Source organism: Aricia agestis, chromosome 22 (genome assembly GCF_905147365.1).
Source record: "Aricia agestis chromosome 22, ilAriAges1.1, whole genome shotgun sequence".
Lineage (NCBI taxonomy): Eukaryota > Metazoa > Arthropoda > Insecta > Lepidoptera > Lycaenidae > Aricia > Aricia agestis.
The window spans coordinates 110,480-128,112 of NC_056427.1; the positions used below are offsets into that span (position 1 = coordinate 110,480).

A 17,633-nucleotide genomic window follows, 5' to 3' on the forward strand; every position below is an offset into this window, starting at 1 on the left:
AGTCGCGTCAGGACACGTAAACTGTTTAAAAATTCGTAAGACCTCGTCTTACGAAAACCGGGGAAGACCGCCGAACCGGGTGAGATAAAGTAACATATATCACTCTTTCTATAGCGCAGTTAAATTGAATGGCTGCCTCTGCCGTTTCGTTTTCACCTCTGTTGGAATATGAGTAATACCTATGGTATAACCATAGAGTAATAAATATGGTCTCTGGTTATACTTATACCGTATGTTTTTTTCAAGCAAATAATACATATTAATATTTTGTTCTCCAACCCACAAATCACATAGCAATCCCAAAATCTCTCTGCAACCTCTAATTTTTACCATACTTCACAGAATCACAGCATAGCTATCTGAAAATCACACACCCCACATTTCGTTACTATTTTTTACCACCCTTTAAAGAGAATCCCATTGATCCCGATCGTGTCGTCCCGTGTGAGAGCCCCTCTCTCCCCCCTCCTACCCTCCCTGTTTCATCCCTCAGTCAGTCCCGCCGCGGTCCTCCCGCTGTATACTCGTGTTTGTGAGTGAGTGAATATTACAACGTAAGTATTCATAGATCATTAGATAAATCATTGATAAATATTAAATACATTGTTAGTGTGTATAACTAGGAGCGCATGATAGTGAAGGAGGTGTGGTTTTCGTTTTTTAAGGATGATGGTGTCCGAAATTCGCACGCAATTCGTAATAATACGCGATCAAACGTTTCAGGGAAAATCAAATGAAAAGCTACCGTGGCTTTTCCTTAAGCTGAAAAAACTTGTCAATAATATCAACCTTTTTGATCTGCTTTTGATTCCTAAATAAATAAATGGTTAAAACATTGCGAGTTTTGTGATAATGTCGGTTTTCAACAAAAATCTTGTTACTCTCGTTGAAAATATAAAACCACTTTTAGATTAATTAAAGTTTAAGAATTGTTACCTGAAAAAGAAATTAGCATATTTTATGAAAATTCAGTTTTTAAAGGTCGTAGCAATAAAAAAATGTTTGAATGACCTTTTATTTTTAACTGCTTATTAATGGCAGCAACGGAAATACAAGGGAAATACATACTTAAGTTAAAATTTTAACTCTTTAGCTAAATGCGGTTCTCGATATTATACAGCCTGATGAGTGATGACAGACAGACAAGTCTTACCCCTAATTATTATAATTTACAGTATACCAACATCGACATAAGATTCTTTCCAATCGATCTTTCTTTGTACGTGTGCAGTGGATTTTTCGCAGTCTACGGCAAAAGTTCCAACATTACGCGGTTAACAACTGTCGAAGTTTTTACGAGGACTTTGCCATGAACGTTTCCTGTGTTTCCATGTTATCCTAGTAGTCAAACTTAATAGTTACTATAGTATACTGATGTCTCCCGCAATTCCGTTACGCCAAAATTTTTCCGGGACAAAAGTATCTCCATACCAGATTCAGCAAAATCTTCAGCGGTTTCAGCGTGAAGAGGACAGACGGGCAGAAAGACACACTTGCGCATTCATAATTTAATATTAGTAATAAATGATTTATGGCATATTTTAGTGACAAATTGGCTTACAAATATATATTTTTTCTAACTTTTGAAAAAAACAAAATTTTCTCTGGCTTCATACTAATCTGACCTATACTTCATAGAAAGCCAATTTGTCGATAAAATATGCCATAGATCATGACATTAAAGGATCGGGCACCGGTGTCGGGACACATTGTATAAATTAATTTTAATAAAAATACATTTTGGCATTGATTTTTTTAATAGATGATTTGACATTTGCGAAAATTGAAAATGGCGTGCCTTATACAGGGTGTAACAAAATTAAGTAGGTAATAATACTTTAGACTTCCATACGGCTTGAATACACCATTGAAAATGTTATTTACATAGAGCAAAATAATACAAACTGAAAATGTTAAACGATTTTAATCCGTGTTTAAAAGTTATAAATAGAATAATAGACCGGTAAGAACTCAATTTTGTTTTTATTGTTCAGTGAAAGTCAGGATTTTGTTATTATTTTGCAAGTCAGCAACGGTAATGTTAAAGAAAACGGTTCCTACACGATAAACAAATTTCGGCACAATAAAATTTTGAGGAAAAATGATTAACTATTATCGTTGACTTGCATAGGGTTGCAACTCCATTAGTCGTTACGCAGATAATTTCGTTTATCGCATGGGAACCGTACATAGTTCCCGGGTAAAAATATCCTATGTCCTTTCTTAGTCTCAAAGTACTGTATATTATCTCCAATCTGGTACCAACAAAATCGGTTCAGCGGTTTGGGCGTGAAGAGGTAACAGACAGACTTTCGCATTTTTACAATATTAGTATGGACGTGGGAAAGACTAAATTATCTGAATTTGCCCGCAAGTGAAGCCGCGGAAAAAACATCCACTTTAAAGAGCAACAAAAAGCACATCTATAAAATATCGGTAAAAAGAAAAAAAACATGAAAGCTTTTTATTGCATTCGGTATCATTCACCAATACTCGTCAGATAAATTTAAAATTTCCGCGTTGTATAACGCAATCCCGTGTCCCGGAAATACCGGGAATTCCGGGATAGTCCCGGGATCGCGGGATTCCCCGGGGGGAGCACAACAAAGTTTTATATTTATTTGACTCCGCGATTTATAGTGTAGCACTTATCTTGAAGTTTGGCTCGAGTATTCGAGTTCGCAGTACAAGTTGGGTCTTATGAGAGCTTCATGCACGTTTCTTTGTGAGTCTGTTGAGTTACAGATTGGGGGTTATTTCTGTTGTATCTTGTAGTTAATACTGATAACTAGAACAAAGAAGGTTAGGTAACAAGTTTTGTTTAACTCTTTGGTGTTAGGACGCAAATATTATTCTGGTTTTACATGTTACTTGAATGTTAGGGTTCCGTACTCAAAGGGTAAAAACGGCCCTATTACTAAGACTTCGTTGTCTGTCCGTCCGTCTGTCTGTCTGTCTGCATGTCTGTCTGTCGCCAGGCTGTATCTTAAGAACCACTATAATAGCTAGACTTCTGAAATTTTCACAACACAGAAAAACCAAATAATACAACAAACGTGACTTTTTCGACCTTTTTTGCTCGATATCAATTAAATGACAACAGGTACGCCGCACTTGAAATTTTCACAAAAGCCTTAAAATATAGATGTGTACTTTAATAATCTATATTTCTATTATATAAAGTATAAAGTAAATAAGTCGGGTTTTCCTTCCTGACGCTATAACTTCAGAACGCACAAACCGATTTCCACGGTTTTGCATTCGTTGAAAAGGTCTCAGGTCTCAGGCTCCGTAAGGTCTATAGAAAAAAATATCAGAAAAACTTCAAGAGAAAAGCATGAGAACGGGGAAAATCATTTTATGGCAAAACAACATTTACCGGGACAGCTAGTTAATAATAATAATTTAAATAAAATTAAATTAAATTGATCTCCCATACAAAACGCACAATTTTTGGCCTATTTTTGCTCTATAACGGCACGGAACCCTTCGTGCGGTTATCCGACTCGCACTTGGCCGATTTTTTATGAATATTCAACCCGGTTTTATGACAATAGGGAATATTACGCTGCGGTCAGAGCAGAGGGCGCTACTAGCACAAACAGTAAATGAACCGATCAAAATCTGACATAATATCATGAAATTAAGAGAAACGTTGTCAAACGTCGAACAAAACTTTTGTTTACTCACTGTTCTGGTGCTGGCCTCTAGCCCGTCGATCGTGGAAAAACGAGACACAATAGAATTTCTATTGTGTCTCGGTCACCGGTGACCGTATGGGGCTTGATGAACTAGCGTGAAACGTTGCAGTTATAATTTGCTATGTAACAGACAGACAAACACTTGGACATTTGTTTTATTAGTAAGGATTTCAGCGTTCCGAATTTAGGCAAGTCGTCTACTGTAACAAATATTGTCATTTCCACATTTCTATGTATAGATGACATATTCATACAGTCTACAGATTCCAAGGAAATGACATATTTTCCGGTGCTATCTCATCTACGTATACCTATCATTTGCTTGAGACATACTTTGCATAAAAATTAAAAATGTTTTGAAACATTGTCCTTCGCTATACAATCTTTTTTGGGGAAAATCCTTAGATTTTTTTATTTATAGGCAAACTAGAAGTAACCCACATACGGAAAAATAAGTTTATTGTGTGAAAATCCTACATTTTTCGTTATTACAACCATCCTTGTAAGGTCCCAGAAAAGGTTCTAGGACTTAATGTTTCTCCAAACCCCCAGCAGTTAGTATTTAATGCTTAGGTCAGACCTAGGTATGTCCGTCTGCTACGAGTAAGCACCGCTAATTTTGCATTTATAATAGAAGTCCTTACTTCCTACTAATATTATAAACGCGTAAAATAAAGTAAAATAAACGTTTGTTTGTTACCTTTTCGCGTCCAAATCTCTGAACCGATGGATGGAGATACAGATACTTTGAATCCTGGAAAAGGACATAATATTATGATAGTTTTGGTCACGGCATGATGTACGCTTTCCGGGCTATAAACCAGCAAGCATCTATTTTATAAATTGTAACTATAAACCGAGAGTCATTCTACCAGGGTAGCATAACGGCCAAAGAGAGGATATTAGTCAACTCTTTAATGAAGTACTCCTCTTCACTCGAGGGTTGAGGGTCGGGAGTGCTCTTCAAATTTCCACCTTATCCTGTACAGCGGTGGGTGTATTTTTGAACAAGCACTCCACACAATTGGCTACTTTGGTTTGAAAAATTGTTTTTGCGATTTTATCTTGCCACTAGTTGTTTGCGGCGGTTTCGCGCGGGAATATGATAAGATGAGTGATGATCGTTGTTTTTCATCGCTTTTCCGGTTGGTTCTCCTTTTTTGTTGACGTCTGTATTATTAATTTAACCCTTGTAACTAAAAACCTTTCAAGTTCCTTCCAATCTGAAAACGCTTAGATAGCGACTAGATCACTAGACTGTTATAGCAAAGGATTCGTTGTTCGTTGTTAGTTGTCACGGTTGCAACTTCAGTGAGTTCTGCACTTCTTTTGTATATACGCTCGGGCCCCTGCCCATACCAAAGTGAAAAATTTGTTTCGTCTTTGCGTCAGCGCTGCTACTTTCACAGTGAACTCTCTACAAGGAACACGTACACACCCTAAAGTATTATCACTTATTTTTGTTCCAAAGCTCGGTCAAATAGCTAGTAACATTATAAATGAGAAAGTGTGTTTACCTGTCTGTCTGTTACCTCTTCACGTCCAAGCCGCTGAACCGATATTACTGGTATGGAGATACTTTGAGTCGCGGGACAGGACATAGGATAGTTTTTATTCCGAAAAAATGTACGGTTCCACGTGATAAGCTTATTTTGGCGCAACAGACGTCATCTAGTCCATAATTTTAACGTGGTAGAGCCACGCTTCGGAGCGAATGGGCCGGCTCGACCGGAGAAATACCACGTGCTCACAGAAAACCGGCGTGAAACAGCGCTTGCGCTGTGTTTCGCCGCGTGAGTGAGTTTACCGGAGGCCCAATCCCCTACCCTATTCCCTTCCAAGGATTCCCTTCCTTATCCTCCCCTATTCCCTCTTAAAAGGCCGGCAACGCACCTGCAGCTCTTCTGATGTTGCGAGTGTCCATGGGCGTCGGAAGTTGCTTTCCATCAGGTGACCCGTTTGCTCGTTTGCCCCCTTATTTCATTGAAACAATGCTGTGGAGTGCCTTACTTGAGAAGTTAAGTACAGATCAGATCAAGTAACAGACAGCTGCGGGGCTAAAATGGTCACATTTACAATTCCTCTCAATCAATTCAGCAAAATATGATTTGTCAAAACTGTCAAACTGACAAATCAGTACAAAAATACAGAAATTAATTGCAAGCAGAGTTGCATTTTGCGATTTTAGAAAAATGAATCATATTATGATTCATATCATGATTCTCCAAAGCGACCATTTTAGCCCCGTTGAGCTGTGGCCTGATTTCTTTACGCATAAACGTTTTAATGAAAGGTATGAAATACTTTGTGTCACGGCAAGAGACAAAAGATAGTCTGAATCATGAAAAATGTACGGTTTCCGCTTGATAAACGAGTTTAGGTTTAATAAAGTAGCGGACAATAAGTAGATTCTTGATGAGCCATATATTTTGTTTATGAAATAAGGGGGCAAACAACTTCCGTCGCCCATGGACACTCGCAAGTCGCAACATCAGAAGGGCTGCAGGTGCGTTTCCGGCCTTTTAAGAGAGAATAGGGTAATAGGGAGGGTAGGGATGGGAAGGGAAGGGAATAGAGTAGGGGATTGGGCCTCCGGTAAACTCACTAACTCGGCGAAACACAGCGCAAGCGCTGTTTCACGCCGGTTTTCTGTGAGAACGTGGTATTTATCCGGTCGAGCCGGCCCATTCGTGCCGAAGCATGGCTCTCCCACGTATAATCTAATGTAGTATTTAAAAAGGTTTTGGGTAAGAAAATTTATTCAGCTTGGTCGCACAATGTATTCTTCATAGCGTTCATATTTTAAAATTTCAAAGGTTCTTGAAATTTTCATCTTCCTTAACTAACGTCTGGAGTTGTGCCAATGACTTACCCCAGTTTGCCGTAGCTGAGAATTCCGTATCCCGTATCCCGTATCCCAGAACATTTCATCCGATATTTGTTCCCCTCCCCAAAACAGTTCCTTCCCGAAAATATAACGTTGAATAGTTTTATAGTTTCGATATTGGAAGAGCTTGCTCAGGCTAACCTGTAATATTATGCTATCCTAGTATTTTTATTCCTTATGAAAAATCTTAAGATGAAAAATTTATCCTGGATGTTCAAGGTTTTGTGTATGGATAGATATATTTTTTTGCCTTATTGTAATAAAAGAAATGAAATGAATCTCTGTACTAACATAGTTTACTTTTATTCCCAAAAAATATAATATACTAGCTGTTGCCCGCGACTTCGTCCGCGTGGACTTCAGTTTATAGCGCGCGGTGTCAATAAAATTGGTGTCAAAAGCTTTTTAAAACCCTGGTACCCCTTCAATCAAAATACCCAAAACAGCCGTGTAGTGTGCACATAATATGATTTTTTTTAATTAAACTTTTTTATACCTTTTAAAGCTTATTTAGCTTTATACAACTTAGCTGCATAATGCATTACACAACTTTAGCTTTGCCCAATAGCCAATACCCATAGGCCATTAAACTATTTAGGGCGGATTCGACCAAACTGGAGTAAAATTTTACTCGAGTATAACTGTCTCCTAATCTAAGTTTGCGTTTTTCCAACTTCTTATCCAAGAATGAGGTAACGGGAGTAAATAATTAAACGGGCTATTTTGGTGGAATAAATATTAAACTGAGAATAGTTGCTGAGAACTGAGAATAACAGGGTTCACCTGTCACGGTCGGTGTCATTGTGAACTATAATTGACATTTTATTTCATACTCTTTGAGTAACTTGGTAAAATGCAAACGATTATACCCTAGAGTAAATTAAAGGAGTAAAATTATTCTCATGATAGTTATACTCGTGTAACTTCAAGTTTGGTCGAATCGGGCCTTAGTATTTATTATTGGTAGACAGTTGTTTCTGATTTCTATGTTGGTACGTGAGTTATTTAATAACACGTATAACAATCGAAAGAATCGAAAAGCCTAGTTTGACATGGTACCACCTCTTATAGAAATACGCATGAGCAAGCAATAGCGCGATCTAGGGAACTCTTGGTGCCATCTATTTTAAGTTTTTGGAACTAACTTAATTTGACCAAATTTACGCATTTTCACCCCCTTACAACCCCCTTTTCCAGTTAAAAGTAGCCTATGTCCTTTCTCAGGCTTTAGACTATCTGTGTACAATATTTCATTACAATCGGTTCAGTAGTTTTGGCGTGAAAGCGAGACAGACAGACAGAGATACTTTCGCATTTATAATATTAGTATAGATAATATTCTAACGTATTAAAAACTATAAACAAAAACATACTAACTAATAAGTATGATTAGTTCTATAAAGTAAAAATTAAAACGCCATCTGTTGAATCGTATTAGAACTAAAATGTTCGTATTAGAAATTGCATCGATATATTTCTGGATTTTTTATAATATTATACATAAAATATGTTTAAGATTTTTGAAATTTTATTTTAATATACATCCAAGACCCAGGAACATTGAAAACTTTTTGTTCCGCCTGCGGGACTCGAACCCAGGACCCCGGGATGAGCGCTGGCCACGCGCAATGCGAATTCATTTTCATCGATATTTTCATGGAAATAAGATATTTTCCCACATCAAAATGTAGCCTATGTCCTTTCTCAGACTCTAGAATAACTGTGTACAAAATTTCATTGCAATCGGTTCAGTAGTTTTGGCGTGAAAGCAAGACAGACAGACAGACAGACAGAGATACTTTCGCATTTATAATATTATATATGGATATATGGATATATGGATATATGGATAGTATTGATTAGAAATGCAGTAGGAGTTCTATAAGATAAGATAGATTGATTATTATTATACCAAGTGATTAAATTATTAAACATAATATTCTAACGTATTAAAAACTATAAACAAAAACATACTAATAAGTATGATTAGTTCTATGTTACAATAAAGTAAAAAATAAAGCGCCATCTGTTGAATCGTATTAGAACTAAAATGTTCGTATTAGAAATTGCATCGATATATTTCTGGATTTTTTATAATATTATACATAAAATATGTTTAAGATTTTTGAAATTTTATTTTAATACACATCCAAGACCCAAGAAAATTGAAAACTTTTTGTTCCGCCTGCGGGACTTGAACCCAGGACCCCCGGGATGAGCGCTGGCCACGCGCAATGCGAATTCATTTTCATCGATATTTTCATGGAAATAAGATATTTTCCCACATCAAAATGTAGCCTATGTCCTTTCTCAGACTCTAGAATAACTGTGTACAAAATTTCATTGCAATCGGTTCAGTAGTTTTGGCGTGAAAGCAAGACAGACAGACAGACAGACAGACAGACAGACAGACAGACAGACAGAGATACTTTCGCATTTATAATATTAGTATGGATAGCCGAACATAGAACCTCCTCCTTTTTTGGATGGCCGTTAAAAATACATTAATCCTATGGGATATATAAAATATTATGTGGAAAACTTGGATAAATATTGTATGAGTAAAGTAGTGCAATCACACGGGACGGTAGCCGGTTTCATCAAAACCGAACACGCAGGAGATCAATCTTATGTACTGCGCACACACTTTGGCACTATAAAATAATTTGTATAGTGCCTAAGTATGTGCGCAGTACACATGAGCACTCGCTCTTCCCTCATAATCCAGTGGAACGGATGACAAACTCTACTTGAATGTTTGAGTGCTTTTTTTATAAAATAAGGGGATAAAGGAGCAAACGGGTCGCCTGATGGTAAGCAACTACCGTCACCCATGGACACTCGCAATATTAGATGAGCTGCAGGTGCGTTGCTGACTTTATTGTTGATGATTAAATACCAGGCGGGCATAAAAAGTCAGGAATTACCCCAAACTTGGATTAATTCGTGAGTTTCGGTTACTGTTCAAACTTAAATAGGGTTTCAGAACTAATCTAAATAGGCGATTGTTATCAACATGATCATCATTTTCTTATAGTTGAGCTGCATGAGTGGCTGAGCCGATTTTGCTGAAATTTACTACAGAGAAACTTTGAGTCCCGTTAAAGGATATAAAATGTTTGGGCCTAGGATTGCACGATTGCATTTTTCAGGGATGAGTTATGTCCTTTACCGGGACTCAAATTATCATTAAGTATACCTTTCAGAAAAAATCTTGACTTGAAGAGTCAGACACACTTTCGCGTGTATAATATTATTAGTATGTACTATGTATATCACTTACGAGCTTTTTCCCGCGGCTTCGCTCGCGTTAAGAAGGATTATTATATACAAACTTTCATCCCCTATTTTAACCCCTTGGAGTTGGAATTGATCAAAATCCTTTCTTAGTGGATGCCTACGTCATAACAACTACCTGCATTTTAAATTTAGTTTGTTATTATTTTTAGCCATATTCCGCGAAAACAAACAAAAAATTGTTTTCGCGGAATATTGCTAAAAATAATAACAAACTAAATTTAAACTATGGATTTCCGCAAAGTAACGCCTGATTCCATTAACTAACTACCTGCATGCCAAATTTCAGCCCGATCCGTCCAGTGGTTTAGGCTGTGCGTTGATAGATCACTATGTCAATCAGTCAGTCAGTCTGCAGTCACCCTTGAGTTTTATATATAATATATAGTTTATCATGCACTTTCGATTTATAACTACGCTATCAATATCATCGAATTCTATTTGTCTAAGTATCCAACTTTGCCGAATCTCCAGATCAATATAACTAAAGACACTTCTCGATTTTCGATAGAATTCAAACGCGTATATAGTATGTTACAGCACTAACAATCGAATTTAAACTCTATCTCCTACGTGTTAAGGTACAATTTAAGATGTAGGTGCGAGGGGAGGTAGGGGGTGCTTGAGTTATATAAGGTGTTACATAGTACAATAGTGCTTTGTGTTAAGTTAATACTATACCACAGCATTCGTGCTAATATTTATCGAAATGGTCTGTCTGTCCTGTTACCCCTTCATGATATAGCCGCTGAAGCTATTTTGATGATATTTTGTGCGCAGATTGTTTGTCTCCCGGGAAACAAGCAAACAACTCATACACATCCTAAAGTATTTTTTTAATTTATTTCATATTTGTTTATTTATATCAGGCTACGGAGGCCCATACATTACACAGGGTGTAACAAAACTAGGTGATAATACTTTATCTATACTAATATTATTAATGCGAAAGTATCTCTGTCTGTCTGTCTGTCTCGCTTTCACGCCAAAACTACCGAACCGATTGCAATGAAATTTTGTACACAGTTATTCTAGAGTCTGAGAAAGGACATAGGCTACATTTTGATGTGGGAAAATATCTTATTTCCATGAAAATATCGATGACAATGAATTCGCATTGCGCGTGGCCAGCGCTCATCCCGGGGGTCCTGGGTTCGAGTCCCGCAGGCGGAACAAAAAGTTTTCAATGTTCCTGGGTCTTGGATGTGTATTAAAATACTATTTCAAAAATCTTAAATATATTTTATGCATAATATTATAAAAAATCTAGAAATATATCGATGCAATGAACATTTTAGTTCTAATACGATTCAACAGATGGCGTTTTATTTTTTACTTCATTGTAACATAGAACTAATCATACTTATTAGTTATTATGTTTTTGTTTATAGTTTTTAATACGTTAGAATATTATGTTTAATAATATTATCACTTGGTATAATAATAATCAATCTAAATCTTATAGAACTCCTACTGCATTTCTAAGGAGTTCGAGTGTACCGTGTTGGCCTATATTCCATCCAGAAAATATATCAATGCAATCAACATTTTAATTCTAATATATGAAAACAGAAGGCGTTTTACTTTTTCTTACTTACTTCATTATTGTAACAGAACTAATCATACCTACTTTATTATATACTAGCTGTTGCCCGCGACTTCGTCCGCGTGGACTTCAGTTTATAGCGCGTGATGTCAACAAAATTGGTGTCAAAAGCTTTTATAAAAAAACCCTGGTACCCCTTAAATCAATACAGCTGTGCAGTGTGCACACAATAAGTAAGTATTCCATTTTTTATATTAAACTTTATATTTTATGCCAAATTTTAAAGCTTATTTAGCCCTCCAATTACACAACTTTACCCATAAACTATTTATCATTGATAGATTTAAGGTTACGTCACTGCACAGATAAAGTACTGAGTTATTTAATACCGTAGAATAGATATAACAATCGAAAAAAATCGAAACTTAAATGTAAGATGATACCACGTCTTATAGAAAGACTTTTGAGCAAGCGTCAGCGCGATGTAGAAGACGCACGGCGCCATCTATTATGAATTGTTGGAACTAACTTAATTTGAACAAATTTACGCATTTTCACCCCCTTACAACCCTTTTTTCCAGTAAAAAAGTAGCCTATGTCCTTTCTCAGACTCTAGAATAACTGTATACAAAATTTCATTGCAATCGGTTCAGTAGTTTTGGCGTGAAAGCAAGACAGACAGACAGACAGACAGAGATACTTTCGCATTTATAATATTAGTATGGATAGTATGGATTAGAAATGCAGTAGGAGTTCTACATAAGATAAGATAGATTGATTATTATTATACCAAGTGATAATATTATTAAACATAATATTCTAACGTATTAAAAACTATAAACAAAAACATACTAACTAATAAGTATGATTAGTTCTATGTTACAATAAAGTAAAAAATAAAACGCCATCTGTTGAACCGTATTAGAACTAAAATGTTCATTCCATCGATATATTTCTGGATTTTTTATAATATTATACATAAAATATGTTTAAGATTTTTGAAATTTTATTTTAATACACATCCAAGACCCAGGAACATTGAAAACTTTTTGTTCCGCCTGCGGGACTCGAACCCAGGACCCCCGGGATGAGCGCTGGCCACGCGCAATGCGAATTCATTTTCATCGAAATTTTCATGGAAATAAGATATTTTCCCACATCAAAATGTAGCCTATGTCCTTTCTCAGACTCTAGAATAACTGTATACAAAATTTCATTGCAATCGGTTCAGTAGTTTTGGCGTGAAAGCAAGACAGACAGACAGACAGACAGAGATACTTTCGCATTTATAATATTAGTATGGATTATTGTTTTTATTCATAACTAGCTGTTGCCCGCGACTTCGTCCGCGTGGACTTTAGTTTATAGCGCGCGGTGTCAACAAAATTTGTATCAAATTTAAAAACTTTTTAAAACCCTGGTAAGTGGTACCCCTCTTAGGGCCGCGCTACACCGGAATGGCAGCGCTGAAAGTGCTCGCCTCGCCGCTGCCATTCCGGTGTAGCGCGGCCCTTAATTAATCAAAATACACAAAAACAGCTGTGCAGTGTGCACATAATCTATACTAATATTATAAATGCGAAAGTATCTCTGTCTGTCTGTCTGTCAGTCTCGCTTTCACGCCAAACGCCAAAACTACCGAACCGATTATAATTAAATTTTGTATACAGATAGTCTAAAGCCTGAGAAAGGACATAGGCTACTTTTTTACTGGAAAAAAGGGTTGTAAGGGTCGTAAATTTGTTCAAAAAATTCATAATAGATGGCGCCGTGCGTCTTCTACATCGCGCTGACGCTTGCTCAAAAGTCTTTCTATAAGAGGTGGTATCATCTTACATATAAGTCTCGATTTTTTTCGATTGTTATATATTCTACGGTATTAAATAACTCAGTACTTTATCTGTGCAGGCAGTGACGTAACCTTAAGACCAAATTTCACCAACGACTGTTAAAATTAATGCTCGAATTAGTATCACGTTAGCTGTTTCGTTTTTCATATGAATGAAAGAGAAGACAGGACATTTTAACAAGCTGTTAACACTAACAGACGTTGGTGAAATTGGGGCTAAACCTATCAATGATAAATAGTTTATGGGTAAAGTTGTGTAATTGGGGGGCTAAATAAGCTTTAAAATTTTGCATAAAATATAAAGTTTAATATAAAAAATGAAGTACTTATTGTGTGCACACTGCACAGCTGTATTGATTTAACGGGTACCAGGTTTTTTTATAAAAGCTTTTGACACCAATTTTGTTGACATCGCGCGCTATAAACTGAAGTCCACGCGGAATAAGTCGCGGGCAACAGCTAGTCATATATAAAATCACATACAAAAGTGAAAAAAATTGATCTTTCAGCGCTGCTATTTTCACAGTGAACTCTCTACATGGAACACGTACACACCCTAAAGTATTATCACTTAGTTTTGTTACATCCTGTATATTACCTTAATGACTAACATACATAATATAAATAATAATGATATATACTTTATAACTACACTTTATCACGAGTTATCTCTATGTTTTGTTACACACTGTATAATAAAGGATAGAGGCATACAAACAACCACACAAGTACGGTACCAGGAGATCATGTTTAAATTTATAGTGAGGGTAGTAGGTAAACTTTACAGTGCTACACAGTAAGAACAACATTTGCAATACTAGGAAGGTTGCATGTGCGTTGTACTGACAACATCTAAGTATATTCATTTTGAGGTTAGAGTTAGTTAATGTATGTTGATAGTTACTTTTCTCTTTTACTCGCATAAGATAATAGGAGCGTAATTATTATTATAGCAATATACAGGGTGTAACAAAAATAAGTGATAATACTTTAGGGTGTGTACGTGTTCCTTGTAGAGAGTTCACTGTGAAAGTAGCAGCGCCGAAATACCAAAAAAAATTTTCACTTTTGTATGGGGGAACTCGTGACGCGGACGCTCGAGCCATTGCCCATACAAAAGTGAAAAAAAAATTTCGTCTTTCAGAGTTGCTACTTTAACAGTGAACTCTCTACAAGGAACACGTACACACCCTAAAGTATTATCACTTATTTTTGTTACACACTGTATTGGTGAGTTTGAGACAAGTAGCAATAGAATATAAATGTGCGAAATTCTATGTGCTGACCACGTGCTGACTACATAATAATTATATTGATTTTTGGGATACCAAAAACTTTAATCTAGGTAATTATAAAGGCCAATTTACACGTTATGAGTTATGACATGATGTTATCGAATGACTGCCAAGCTGAAATACACAATCACCGATCATGGGCAAACACAAAGATGGACCTCTACACGTACGCATTTAGTAGTCCATTCCTAACAGAAAGGTGTTATAAGTTTGATGTGTCTGTCCGTCTTGTCCTGTTTGTCTTGTGTATGTGTGTGAGTTTGTGTGTATATACCTATTTTGTATCGTATATAATATATTATATTGAAGCATTCAAACGCCTGCACAGATTTTGATCAATCTCTTTAACCATCATCTTCACCCCCAGATGCAGCGGCCGTGGAGATGAGCGGCGCGCATCGCTCCGTCTCGCTCGCACCTCTACCCCTCCCCCCGCACCGCCATGCCGCCCCGCGCTCTTCTAGCCACGCTCTTCGCTACTCTTGTCGGTGAGTACCTTAGATCTATGTTGTCCTGATAGCAAGATATTAATCTAGGAGTATATTCCACGTTGGCTCATGATGGAGCACCATGATTGTGCAAGATGTCATCGGCTATTCAAGACGAAAGCGCCCTTCTAAACGGTCGTAATCACGTGTATTTGTCCATCATGGCCAACATAGAGCTTTGCTGCTCTCCTTAAAATTTAAAGGTGTGTCTTATACCTTAATTGACACTTCACACTTTATTTAATTTCTATAAAAGGAGAGTCTGACACTAGAAGAACATATTGTGATTGAATTATGTACGAAATAACGCGAAAAAGCTGTGCTTACGCCGATAAAGGGATGATGACAAGGTCAAAGATTAGCGAATTTTGTTTATAAAATAAAGAAATCACGGTAAAAAATAGGTGTTCCCAAAATTTCAGCTTGATATCATTTGTATTTTTTTTGTTATGCGCCTTCAAAGTTGGATATTCAAGTCGAATTTTTTTTCAATTAAATTTCTTAATATTTGTATACAATTCGATAACTTATGCAATTAAAAGCAACTTTTGTTATGAAACCACTTTCATAAACGCAATATTTAATATACCTGTCGACCAAAGTTGTCTCCCGATACTTACAAACTACGAAAGACTGACGTCATACTTTCGTAGCACTTTGTATGGAGCGTTTCGGGCAGGTCTTTTTAATGAGATATTTGAATTGTCATATCTTGGTGAATTTTAAAGCTATCAGAGTCATTCTTTTAACGATGTTTCTATTTTTTAAGTGACTTTCAATTACCGATAAGAAAAAAATGGTCATCATGCCTATTCAGGTTATATATTCCGGTTGCAGGGCAGAGAGAAATTTGTCCTGCAGTAGCGGTTTGTCTTTTTCACTCATGCACAAAATATTGGTACATGATGGACAACTATGATTGTTAGTAAATTGTTATTATTACCATGATTCCGAAGCTGTCTGTTTAACATGTACACTCGATCATGTGCAATCATAGTCCAATGGCGAACGTGCAAAAGACGCATTATACAGTAGCCAGTGGGTGTTACATACATCATCATGTTTTTTCCTGTGAAAAAGTAAACAAAAATGGCGACAACAGTAAGTGTTGTTTACAGTCCACCAAACTCTGAAACATCGCCGAAACAAATATACAATAAACAATATAACGCCAAACTTGCCAGCAATAAATATCAAAGTCAGCGAATTAGCCGACTTACGAAGAAGGGTTGTGTGTGTGAATTTTGAATTGTTTAACTTTGAAACGTGCTGTTGGCGAAAACTCTGTTATAAAAGATTTTCAGGGTGTTTTCATTGTACTTACATACAATTTTATAATATGTCGCAGTCATCTGGTTGAATCTGCTATTCGATTGAATGACTATCGAATTCATTAAACGAAATATTTCATTTTCCAGTTAAATACTTGACAAGTTGGCCTTTGACATTAAATGAATTACTTAATGGTTTCATTCAATGAATTCGTTAGTAATTATTCAGTCAAATAGCAGAATTAACCGGATGACTGCGACATAATATTATATAAACAATTATTTTAATTTATCAACAAAAATATTAGGCTCGCAGCATTTAATCACACAGCCGAGTGATTTTTATTAAAAATAGCTCAGTAAAGAGTAATTGGGGCATCATAGGAAGGCATTGACAGATCGGGGGCGGGCGACCAGGGAGGCAGAAGTAACAAAGGGGGTGAACAAACTTAGATAAGACAAACAACGTACTGGAGCCCGAATTTTCCTTTTTACGTCGATATCTTGCGCGTTATACAAGCCTGGTACTTTGTTATCGAATTTTCGCAGATCGTTAGGAGTTTCGCTTAAAATATTTTTATTTTACATTTTCTTTTTACGGTTTGCTGCTTATCTTTATGTAGTTGTTTTATTTTAATAGATTCGCCCAAAATTAGTTTATCCCACAGGAATTCAACATTTTACCGGATGAAAGCAATCCTCTATCCTTCAACTTACATCCATACCAAAGTTCATCGTAATTGGTCCATCGTTTTAGGCATGAAGAAGTCACAACTTACAGACAGCCACACGAATTACGTACACAGATTGCTAAAACTCATGTTTCGCTTGGTCAGACTTTCTAGCCTTTTAAAATAGAAATATTATGTAGTATGCAATGTCCCTACCTCGACCAATGTCTAGGTAGTAATTTTGTGCGTCACTACACAATCCATTTTCCCGCTCAGCAGGTCTATTATATCGCAAACACAATATTAACTTCCTATTAATATGTTCCCCTGGTAAACATCTTCGGGCGGAATATCGTTTTGTACGTAAACTAAATTGGGTTTCGAGCTCACTGGTGTATGGAACCGTACATTTTCCCGGAATGAAACTATAATAAGTATTTTGGGAATCAAATTATCTCTATACCGAATTTCATCAAGATTCAAAACGCAGGACATAGGATGGTTCTGATTGCGGCAAAGTGTACGGTTCCCACGCGATAAACTAATTTTGTCGCAATATAAATACGGGTATCATCTAAATAATGAGATCAAGCTAAGCTGAGTCACGAGCGCTTAATTTTCATCTGAA

At 36.5% G+C, this 17,633-nt stretch overlaps 1 protein-coding gene across 2 annotated transcripts in view; it reads left to right on the forward strand.

Annotated features, from left to right (window-relative positions):
* Nucleotides 1-504: 504 nt before the first annotated feature.
* LOC121737980 overlaps nt 505-17,633 on the forward strand; it is a 67,780-nt gene continuing 50,651 nt past the window's right edge. For both annotated transcript variants that reach the window (XM_042129732.1, XM_042129733.1), the window contains exons 1-2: nt 505-554; nt 14,943-15,063. In XM_042129732.1, the coding sequence (XP_041985666.1) occupies nt 15,018-15,063 (46 nt within the window). In that variant the 5' untranslated portion in view covers nt 505-554; nt 14,943-15,017. The remainder of the gene's footprint in view (nt 555-14,942; nt 15,064-17,633) is intronic.